The following is a 12,491-nucleotide window of genomic DNA, read 5'->3' on the forward strand; positions in this document are numbered from 1 at the left end:
ATTACTTAATTCTAGTAAAATGACTAGCAACTTCCGCCATGGGCGTCATTCATACTATACATCTCCATCCCTATGCCTTTTCAACTTATGTCTACTGTACAATGAAGAATTTAGAATCCACACAGTAATCCCAAACTAATGACCCCATTTTTCTGTTCTGCTACACAAGGAACTGTGTAGTCTTGCTAACCAAAGTTTCCTATATATCAGTATATAGGAATGGTCTTTACACTCAGAAAAGTCCTCTTTGAAAATTAAAGAGGTCTACCAGTATTTTTTAATTGAATGGGGTTATGCCAGAGTTTATATATCCAGATGACTATTGCAGTGTAAAAGTTGTAAAGCCAATTCAGAAAGCCAATTCAAAAATATCTATGAACCAATTAGATGTAGTTTTTATAGGCAAAGGAGAAGAGCCATATTAAGCAGAAAGCAGGATTTTCCAGACATGCCACTGCTGAAGCCCCAAATTGTCGGTAAAGAAGTCCGGCATCTGGTTTCTGATTATAAGTTTGGCTCTTCTTCTCAGCCAGATCATGAACAGTACTCATGAAGGAACATTCCGAGGGGGAGACAGGACAGAGGCACAACATAAAGCTTAAACATGCATAACACTGACCATGTGGATATGCACACACAACTAAAACTGGATGTAAGAAGGATGTTTAATACAGTGAATATCTAAGAATACCAATCAAAAATAAGATGCAAACACTTATTACATATAATGGATTTGATATGTTGTGCCTCCTTCCTATATGAATCAAGTCATGATGTCACAGAGAGGAAGCTTTTTTTCTCTCTCTGAGATACCACAAGTTATCTAATACACAATATACCACAAGTAAATAGGAAATACATTCATGCTTCAATCATACTCCAAAAAGCTTTCAAGCAAAACTTGCACACTAATTACACTCATACAGGTTGTCAAAATTTCATACTTATGTAGGTATAACCACACTTTTTATTTCATTTTTAATTTTGTAATTACCACAAGCATTGAGTTTTTCACTTGGTGACTAAGACAGATGGTACAGTACTCTCAAGGATGTTAGAGCCACAACCTTGGCATGCAGGATAATACAATGTTGTCAAGTAGAGGGAGGACTTCCAAATTAAAGGGAATTAATTATAAGAAGGACCAATGACTAAAATAATTAACATGCATTTAAAATTAATTTTTTTTTTAGTTCATTCTGCCACTCTTCTTAACAACACTGGGATGAATGAGCACACCTACTACTGATGGTTAGTGGGCTGATGGGTCTACACACTGGTCTAGCCACTTTCCTTAACAGCGATGTGCAGTAGCAAGCAGGCCCTTGTGTAACATTTCGTATTTTAATTTTGTCAGTTCTCAAGAAAATGGATAAACTTATGAAAGTATTACATTAAGATCATACTTGCTAGACACATCACATTTATAAATGGGGCCAGAGAAAGAGCCAGATTAGGTAAATATTTGCAAAAACAAAGCTAAAGCTCTGGCCTCCAAAGAATTTTTTTTTTACAAGAGTCCAAATCAAGAGGTCAATATCAGGCAAGTCTCAGCAGGCTTGTTGAAGTGAGACTTAGGAGCTTTTTATAGGCAAGTCACAATTGGTTTTCAAACCATTAGTGTGGATATACAGTCACAATCCGGAAAATAACGTCCATTAACATGAGCCTTTGGGGGAATGGGAAGGGGAGAGATGAAAGTAGTATATATAGTTTGTATCAAAATAAATACATACTATGGAAAGAAATTAAATGCAACAGATTACATGCAACACTGAAGCACATTCTGGATACAATAAATGGAAAAGATATTGGATGCCATGAAAGAATATTAAAAGAAAACTCAAGGCTCATGCCATCTTATGGGTATGTCTCATATCAAGTGGAATTCTTGAAATGGAATTATTAGGGTTAATCTGCATTTCCAAATAAACAATGGTAACAATTAAGTCTCTTCTGGATACATCTTGGCTCATAAATTTGCACATGGGTTGACTACTGTGCACACAATCCTATTTGTCTTATAAAGATCTACATTACTGACAACAGTTTGTTGTAATTTTTAAAATGAAAAAAGATTATGCACAAATGACAAAGTTCTGATATTATGACGAGCCTACATAAATTCTACCCTTGAAAATCAAAACTGATGGCTTACTTTCACTGGAGCCATTGAGCATTGTGCTAAAAATTTAGTCTAGATGTTTGAGGAGTAACCAGATTCAGAAAGAATACTAGAAGTCATGGGTAGGTCAGCTTCTGACAGGGTGTCAACAGAAGCTGCCAGTTGACGGAGTTGTGCAAGGTCAGTGGAGGCACAGGTATCTATCTCTGATTGCATCTCATCACGGATCTTGATAAGGACACGGCGCACATCACGAGTTTGTGGAGCCAACCTTACAGCTTCATTCACATCCTCAAGAGCCTCCTGCAGATGTCTGTAAATAAATTTTACATTAGGTTTAATGACTGGATTATTAGTTTAAGATAAAACAGTACTGTACAAGATGTTGCAAAAGAAAAAAAAAGTTAGTATACTGAATTAAAAATTAGATATACTATACAGTGTAACACCAAGAGTACAATCAGATTCCATATATAATTTGAAATGTCAGTTTGGTTGTAGGAATATAAACTCTTAGGAGGGGAAAATAAAATTACAGTAGATCCCCCACCTTGTGATCTGAGTTATGAACACCCACACTTACGAGAAAGGTTTTTTGGAACTAATTTATGATCAATGATCTACATATAAACACTGCAAACATTCAAATGTATTCATATTTTGTGTCCATTTTGGGGGGTAAGCACTAAATTGCTAAGCATCATACAATGCCTATGTAACTGGAGGCAATCAGGCTTGATTTATGGAAGGGAAGGACAGGGCCAAGAGCCCCTTACGAGCATCAAGGAACCTTCCCTAAGTAGTGTACATAACTAGTCAATAAAATTCAACTTTTTATTCGGTTCACAAACCAAATTGTTTGCAAGGGATTACTCTCTCCAACATGCAAACACAGGTTACTAATATTATACACAAGGCGCTGTATAGCCCTTGTGGCTTAGCACTTCTTTTTGATTATAATAATATACACAAGGCATAATAATGCCATAACTGAAATACTTCTGACCTTGAATTATAGTAAAGTCAATATACTTTATTACCATAATTCTAATTATATTCATGGAAGGGGGTGGGAGTGTTAAACTAGTAAGGATCATATAATGCCTGAGGAAAACCTAAGAACAAAGAATACTAAAATTAATTAATTTTTTTTTAGCAAGCAATAATGAATAATGGGCAATTTGGCAAGTAATGCATGCTTGTATTAGAGAACAGGTTGCAGAAGAGGTGGCTCGTGGTTCAGTGGCAGCACCTCCAGTTTGTAATTAAAGAACCAAGGTTCAATTTGGGAACAAGATATAGGTACGTGTATTTGGATGTTAGTAGGCTGCTGTGGGTTGCATATCTTGCATAGGACAGGGATTTGATTATTATGGGGGGAGTACTAAACCCATAGGGATTATACAGCACCTGCAAGGGGAGGAAGCAAATTCAGGCAATTGAAGCACAGATACAATTCCTAAATCAAGAGCCCTTCAACAGCATCAAGGAACCTCGGAGGGGCAAACAGGGCTTTGCAATGAACCAAGGTGGGATAATAGTTCTAAGGCTGTAGATTCAGTGGCGTAAAAACAAGTGGGAAAGCTTCTGCCAAATACATGTGCAATTTAACCCTTTGACTGTCGCAACCTCAAATCCGGAAGTGTTTCCTGGTGTCGAAAAAATTTTTGGGAAAAAAAAAAATTATTTTTTGTTACGAAATGTTAGAGAATCTTTTCCCAATGGTAATGACACCAAAAGTACGAAATTTGATCGAAGACTTAGGGAATTACGCTCCCGTGAAGTTAGCAATCTCGGTGATATATACGCATTGGCAATTTCACCGACTTTGAGCCCTATTTTCGGCTAATTCTATTGTTCTAGTCAACCAAACTCATAGCTATTTCTTTAGAACTCCATTTTTTCTATCGAGTACAAGAAACTGCCCATTTACCGATTTTCAACTACCCTATAAAGTCGTCAGAAATTGGCAATTTGGCCAATTTCATACAAATTAAAAAAGATGCCAATTTCAAAATGGGGTCCAGAATAAACAATGCAGACATTCTTGGCACTAAAACAACATATCCTCTGTTCATTAGTCATGTCTCCAGGCTTTCTATTTTGATTTTTTATTCACACAAAAAATAGAAGATTTACTGTTATGCAGATGTGTATTGGACGTGTGGTGTGATTTGCTTACTCTTGAACATTGGTAAAAATCGAACATTTCTGCTACTTTGAGCTTAATTGCAAGGTCATTTTCATCGTGAAACTAATCAAAATCATTTCTATTTCTGTAATATGTTTTCCATTCTATCAAATGAGACCAAAAAACGAGAATACAACCATAAATATTATAGGAAAATACACCTCAAAGTCGGCGTTTTAACCCAAAAACACGGTCGGAGTTTTTTTCTCTCATGCACTGCGTTGTGCAGGATTTTTTTTATACAGTGCACGCTGACCACACAGACCCATTCTTTCACATGTGGGCCTACCAGCTCTCTCCTGCTTGATTTGAAGCCGCTAGAATTATTGATTATATATATGTCCGCAACAGTCGAAGGGTTACTAAATGGCACTGCAGTGTTGATTACTGTATTGTGGATATTTGAGTAGTACAGCAGTACGTTATGTATGGCAATGCATTACATTTTAACCTTGATGGTGCAGAGGATAGGGAATATCACATGTAGTGGCTACCAACACAGCTAGCAGCTGATTTACTTCCACCTTGCACTTACTAAATTGGTATAGGTATCTCAAATGTGAGAAAACTACTTGTGAGTACAAGTTTATAGATAACACTGCATAGATGAATACTGTTTTTGAGGGTTCATTTTATTTATATAGTAAAGTCAACAGGCAATATGATCCTACTACTGACTTACTCCCAGGATGATGCACAGTACATAGATTGACATTTTCAAGAGTTTTTTCACCTAGGAGAATTAAGAATAGGTAAAAATGACAGTAATCTTTGTTAAGTACAGTACTATTTTCTTGAATCTCATAGATGAAAAATAAAATGGTGTCCAGTTATTATTTAGAATTATGTGAACTTGCTGAGCTAGCAGGAAACATTATGTTCTTAATAATTCACAACTCAGGTGAACTATTTTATAAAAATATGCTAATTAAGATTCATTTTTATATTGTCTTTTTTTTGTTTACTCACTAAACCCATAAAGTTATATGAGTTTCATGGAAGTACAGAGTAGCTTCAATTCCCTGGATCATAAGCCCTTCACTGGTAACAATACATCTCAATTGAAGGATAAAATATGGTATAGAACTTGAAAAGGCTAATTATTTAACATTAAAACTCATAAATGCACTCACTTAGCCTCTCGTTTAGCCCGGGCACGAGCATAAAATGCTTCGTAGGAGTCTTTCTTTATTGCCAGAGCTGCATCTGCTAGCTGGATAGCCTCTTCTACTTCCTGAAATATACAAAGTACAAGGAATGAGTGTGTGTGTTTCTGTGTGCCTGTGTCTTAGAATAGATTAATAATGGTTATACTACAAGTACTGAAGTCACAGAGAGTAAAAACAAAAATAAGGTTGGTAAAAGCTTTTACAATTATTGTGTACCCTTCATTAGTGCCACACTAAAATACCATTCTGCTTTAAGATACTCTTTACCTGTTTCAAACAGGCTTTCAAGACGTGTCTACAGAAACTTAAAAGTTCATTTTCTGTTTTCTAAATAAATGTTTTTCATTACTTATGAAACCTGTAATACATTTTCACATACAGAACCATAGATACACAGATGGATGGGCAGCTTGCATTGACAGCAAATCCTCTATTTCATGGCCTCTAAGTGCATCTTAGAGGCCAATTTCTTAGTGAAGGGAAAAAAAAAAAGTCTTCATATTACTTACTGTAAAATATAGATGGAGGAAGGAGGAGGGGGGTGAGAGGGTTAGTCCCTCCATAGATTTCCTGTCTGCTTGCTGGGCCATGAACAATAACTCCTACCCTACTACCCGTCTTACTAAGCAAGAGCAGGCCCTATCCACTAACAGCATTTTCCTTACTTGACAAATGCTTTCCAAAATTTATATAACATGAATGATTAATTTATATAAAACACCTGTATAAAGGTTTGAAAAGTATTCAATGCATTAAATAACAAAAAGGCACAATACCGTGACTGGAACGATACACAAATAACCCGCACATAAAAGAGAGAAGCTTACGACGACGTTTCGGTCCGACTTGGACCATTGACAAAGTCACACTGACAGAGGTGGAGCAGGACGGCTATATATAGGCAGGAAGAGGTGGAGGTAGTAGTAGTACAAGAATTGTATATAATACCGACAGGATGAAATGACACATGCACAACACCCGGGCATCCCCACCGTAGACATTTCGCCATCCAGCCAGCCACTGGATGGCGAAACGTCCACAACAAAGACAACCAGACGCCGCACATGTGTCTTAATTTCATCAGTAGTTGTAGTAGAAGAAGAGGAGGTAGTAGTAGTGGTAGTGGTAGAAGTGGGAAATAAGGAAGACGAGCCAGTCAAATACAAAGGAAGGGGAGCACTGCAAGAGAGCTAGAAACCCACAGAGGGAGAGCAAGCGCACCGAGGTGCGTGAAAGGGGAAGTGGTGAAATAAAATAAATGAAGAAGGAACAGAAACACGAGACAGGAGAGAGAAAGACAACCCAGAGGAGAAAAGGAGAGAGGAAAGGGGAAGAGGAAGAAGAAAAAGAAGAAGAAATGAGGATTCAGGTTAAGTCACGAGTGTTCTGAAGTTTGGAGCATTTTACAATGTAGTGGGAGAGGAAGGCATCTACAGAGACGAAGCCAGGGCTAAGGTTCATACAAGGAAAGTTGTGTATTAGAGAGGATTCAACTAAACGGCGACTGTTCGAGTTGGAAGTAGGGAAGACAGTTTTAGCAGAAGACCAGTCAATAGGATGGCTATGATCTCTGACGTGACAGAAAAGAGCATTGTTAGTGTCGGCAAGCCTAACACTATTTTTGTGCTCCCTAAGTCTGTCAGAAAGAGATCGACCAGTTTCTCCGAAGTATTGAAGAGGACAGGAGGAGCAAGAAATAGAGTAGACACCAGGAACATCTGTAGAGGGAGGAGAGGTATGAACGAGATTAGTGCGAAGAGTGTTAGTCTGGCGGAAGGTAAGCTTGATGTCTAAGGGACGGAGAGAATTGTTGAGATTAGAAAGACCGGAAATGTAGGGAAGGCAGAGGATAGAAGAGTTCCCATGAGTAGAGAGTTTGGGAGAGAAGAAATTGCGTTTAGCACGTGAGAGGGCAGAGTCTATGAAATGGGAAGGGTAGCCAAGACGGGAGAACGAATTATGAAGAGTGGAAATTTCTGCTGGAAGGAACTGAGGATCACAGATGCGGAGGGCACGGAGAAAGAGGGAGATAAGAACACTTTTCTTGACAGGGGAAGCATGATAGGAAAAGTAGTGAATGTACATGCCACTGTGCATAGGTTTACGGTAAACGGAAAAGGAAAAACCTGTATCTGAGCGGTGGACATGGACATCAAGGAAAGGAAGTAAGGAATTAGATTCCCATTCAGCTTTAAACTTAATGGAAGGGTATTATATACAATTCTTGTACTACTACTACTACTACCTCCACCTCTTCCTGCCTATATATAGCCGTCCTGCTCCACCTCTGTCAGTGTGACTTTGTCAATGGTCCAAGTCGGACCGAAACGTCGTCGTAAGCTTCTCTCTTTTATGTGCGGGTTATTTGTGTATTCAATGCATTAACTCACTCTCAGGGTCAAAAAATTAAAAAAAAAAAAATTCTTATGAAATGATGGAGAATCTTTTCTCGATGGTAATAACACCAAAAGTACGAAATTTAATGGAAAACGTTCAAAACTACACTCTTGAGAATTTAGCGATATCAGCGACATTCACGCATCGGTGATTTTGCCCACTTTGAGCCCATTTTCGGTCAATTCCATTGTTCCAGTCAACTAAAATCATAGCCTGTAATTGTTTTACCTGATGGTAGGATTGCTGGTGTCCATTTTTCTGTCTCATAAACATGCAAGGTTTCAGGTACGTCTTGCTACTTCTACTTACACTTAGGTCACACTACACATACATGTACAAGCATATATGTACATGTATATACACACCCCTCTGGGTTTTCTTCCATTTTTCTTACTAGTTCTTGTTCTTGTTTATTTCCTCTTAACTCCATGGGGAAGTGGAACAGAATTCTTCCTCCGTAAGCCATGCGTGTTGTAAGAGGCGACTAAAATGCCGGGAGCAAGGCTAGTAACCTCTTCTCCTGTATACTATATTACTAAATGTAAAAGGAGAAACTTTTACAAAGTAGAAGTGATGCAAGGAGGGAAGAGTATATGGAGAAAAAGAGAGAAGTTAAGAGAGTGGTGAAGCAATGTAAAAAGAGAGCAAATGAGAGAGTGGGTGAGATGTTATCAACAAATTTTGTTGAAAATAAGAAAAAGTTTTGGAGTGAGATTAACAAGTTAAGAAAGCCTAGAGAACAAATGGATTTGTCTGTTAAAAATAGGAGAGGAGAGTTATTAAATGGAGAGTTAGAGGTATTGGGAAGATGGAAGGAATATTTTGAGGAATTGTTAAATGTTGATGAAGATAGGGAAGCTGTGAATAAAAGAGAGTGCAAAAATTATAGGGGGATAAGTCTGTTGAGTGTACCTGGTAAAGTGTATGGTAGAGTTATAATTGAAAGAATTAAGAGTAAGACGGAGAATAGGATAGCAGATGAACAAGGAGGCTTTAGGAAAGGTAGGGGGTGTGTGGACCAGGTGTTTACAGTGAAACATATAAGTGAACAGTATTTAGATAAGGCTAAAGAGGTCTTTGTGGCATTTATGGATTTGGAAAAGGCGTATGACAGGGTGGATAGGGGGGCAATGTGGCAGATGTTGCAAGTGTATGGTGTAGGAGGTAGGTTACTGAAAGCAGTGAAGAGTTTTTACGAGGATAGTGAGGCTCAAGTTAGAGTATGTAGGAAAGAGGGAAATTTTTTCCCAGTAAAAGTAGGCCTTAGACAAGGATGTGTGATGTCACCGTGGTTGTTTAATATATTTATAGATGGGGTTGTAAGAGAAGTAAATGCGAGGGTCTTGGCAAGAGGCGTGGAGTTAAAAGATAAAGAATCACACACAAAGTGGGAGTTGTCACAGCTGCTCTTTGCTGATGACACTGTGCTCTTGGGAGATTCTGAAGAGAAGTTGCAGAGATTGGTGGATGAATTTGGTAGGGTGTGCAAAAGAAGAAAATTAAAGGTGAATACAGGAAAGAGTAAGGTTATGAGGATAACAAAAAGATTAGGTGATGAAAGATTGAATATCAGATTGGAGGGAGAGAGTATGGAGGAGGTGAACGTATTCAGATATTTGGGAGTGGACGTGTCAGCGGATGGGTCTATGAAAGATGAGGTGAATCATAGAATTGATGAGGGAAAAAGAGTGAGTGGTGCACTTAGGAGTCTGTGGAGACAAAGAACTTTGTCCTTGGAGGCAAAGAGGGGAATGTATGAGAGTATAGTTTTACCAACGCTCTTATATGGGTGTGAAGCGTGGGTGATGAATGTTGCAGCGAGGAGAAGGCTGGAGGCAGTGGAGATGTCATGTCTGAGGGCAATGTGTGGTGTGAATATAATGCAGAGAATTCGTAGTTTGGAAGTTAGGAGGAGGTGCGGGATTACCAAAACTGTTGTCCAGAGGGCTGAGGAAGGGTTGTTGAGGTGGTTCGGACATGTAGAGAGAATGGAGCGAAACAGAATGACTTCAAGAGTGTATCAGTCTGTAGTGGAAGGAAGGCGGGGTAGGGGTCGGCCTAGGAAGGGTTGGAGGGAGGGGGTAAAGGAGGTTTTGTGTGCGAGGGGCTTGGACTTCCAGCAGGCATGCGTGAGCGTGTTTGATAGGAGTGAATGGAGACAAATGGTTTTTAATACTTGACGTGCTGTTGGAGTGTGAGCAAAGTAACATTTATGAAGGGATTCAGGGAAACCGGCAGGCCGGACTTGAGTCCTGGAGATGGGAAGTACAGTGCCTGCACTCTGAAGGAGGGGTGTTAATGTTGCAGTTTAAAAACTGTAGTGTAAAGCACCCTTCTGGCAAGACAGTGATGGAGTGAATGATGGTGAAAGTTTTTCTTTTTCGGGCCACCCTGCCTTGGTGGGAATCGGCCGGTGTGATAATGAAAAAAAAAAAAAAATACATATACATATATATATATATATATACATTATATATATATATACATATATATATATATATATATATATATATATATTATATACAGGTGTCCTTCAACATTCGCGAGGGTTAGGGGATCAAGAGCCTCGCGAATGTTGAAAAACCATGAATGTTTGGTGCCCCAATATATTGTAGGGAAATATAATACAATACTGCTTAAATTGTTGAACCACGAACAATCATAAAATACATGAAAACGCCGTAAGTTGTACTAAATATATACATGTTATGCTTTAATAACATGTATGTTATTAAATACCACAGACTCCACCACTGCCTCCACCACTTCCTCAACCAATGCCAGTCCCTACTACCCTCCCCCCAACTCCCGCAACTGGCAGCCAGCCCTCCCACCACTCAGTGTGGCGAGTGTTTTGTTTGTTCATTATTTGCTATTAAACTACAGTATAAATAATGTAAACACATTCATGACTGCATATTGGAATGGCTATTTGAACAGGTATTGGATGGTGACATCATGTGTTTACTCTTGAACACAGCAAAGAATCAAACATTTCTGCTACTGCTAATAATAACAATAGTAGTAATAATAATAATAATAATAATAATAATAATAATAATACGATATAATTGAAGAAGGAAATTGTACAAAAATATGAGGGAGTGGTTGACACATCGTCAGTGTGGCTTTGTTTATGCTGGAGTGAACATTAGTCTCCCTGCTCTTCCAAACATTTCACAATAATTCAGCGGTTGAGGCGGTGGTAGAGGCAGTGATAGAGGCAGTGGTATTTACTAGTACATGTTAATATTAATAACATTTATAATAATAATAAATGTTATTCATAATGTACTATTATTATTTATAACATATATGTTAGTAAATATCACTGCCTCTATCGCTGCCTCTACCACTGCCTCAACCACTCCAGTCACACTCAATTTACAAGCACCAAACAATGAATTATTGTGAAATGTTTGGAAGAGCAGGGAGACTAATGTTCACTCCAGCATAAACAAAGCCACACTGATGATGTGTCAACCACTCCCTCGTATTTTTGTACAATTTCCTTCTTCAATTATATCGTATTATTATTATTATTATTATTATTACTATTGTTATTATTAGCAGTAGCAGAAATGTTTGATTCTTTGCTGTGTTCAAGAGTAAACACATGATGTCACCGTCCAATCCCTGTCCAAATAGCCATTCCAATATGCAGTCATGAATGTGTTTACATTATTTATACTGTAGTTTAATAGCAAATAATGAACAAACAAAACACTCACCACACTGAGTAGTGGGAGGGCTGGCTGCCAGTTGCGGGGGTCGGAGGGAGGGTAGTAGGGACTCGCAGGTGGCGGGAAACTTGAATATGATTTGGCGGCTGGGAATTTGGTGGCTGGGAATTCGCGAATGTGTGAAGCCCGCGAAAGCTGAAAACGTGAATGTTGAGGGAGACCTGTATATATATATATTTTTTTTTTTTTTTAACAAGTCGGCCGTCTCCCACCAAGGCAGGGTGACCCAAAAAAGAAAGAAAATCCCCAAAAAGAAAATACTTTCATCATCATTCAACACTTTCACCACACTCGCACATTATCACTGTTTTTACAGAGGTGCTCAGAATACAACAGTTTAGAAGCATACACATATAAAGATACACAACATATCCCTCCAAACTGCCAATATCCCAAACCCCTCCTTTAAAGTGCAGGCATTGTACTTCCCATTTCCAGGACTCAAGTCCGACTATATGAAAATAACCTGTTTCCCTGAATCCCTTCACTAAATATTACCCTGCTCACACTCCAACAGATCGTCAGGTCCCAAGTATCATTCGTCTCCATTCACTCCTATCTAACACGCTCATGCACGCTTGCTGGAAGTCCAAGCCCCTCGCCCACAAAACCTCCTTTACCCCCTCTTTCCTTCCCCTATAGATTTATATGCTTTCCATGTCATTCTACTTTGATCCATTCTCTCTAAATGACCAAACCACCTCAACAACACCTCTTCTGCCCTCTGACTAATGCTTTTATTAACTCCACACCTTCTCCTAATTTCCACACTCCGAATTTTCTGCATAATATTTACACCACACATTGCCCTTAGACAGGACATCTCCACTGCCTCCAACCGTCTCCTCGCTGCTGCATTTACCACC

General features: G+C 38.7%; 1 protein-coding gene across 10 annotated transcripts in view; it reads right to left on the minus strand.

Moving 5' to 3' along the window:
• Positions 1-246: 246 nt before the first annotated feature.
• The window catches only part of rols (rolling pebbles), a 191,396-nt gene continuing 179,151 nt past the window's right edge, over positions 247-12,491 (minus strand). For all 10 annotated transcript variants that reach the window (XM_053781426.2, XM_053781424.2, XM_053781430.2 and 7 more), the window contains 2 exons: positions 5,450-5,550; positions 247-2,438 (listed from right to left, as the gene is read on the minus strand). In XM_053781426.2, the coding sequence (XP_053637401.2) occupies positions 2,198-2,438; positions 5,450-5,550 (342 nt within the window). In that variant the 3' untranslated portion in view covers positions 247-2,197. The remainder of the gene's footprint in view (positions 2,439-5,449; positions 5,551-12,491) is intronic.

Source organism: Cherax quadricarinatus, chromosome 20 (genome assembly GCF_038502225.1).
Source record: "Cherax quadricarinatus isolate ZL_2023a chromosome 20, ASM3850222v1, whole genome shotgun sequence".
Taxonomy (NCBI): Eukaryota; Metazoa; Arthropoda; class Malacostraca; order Decapoda; family Parastacidae; genus Cherax; species Cherax quadricarinatus.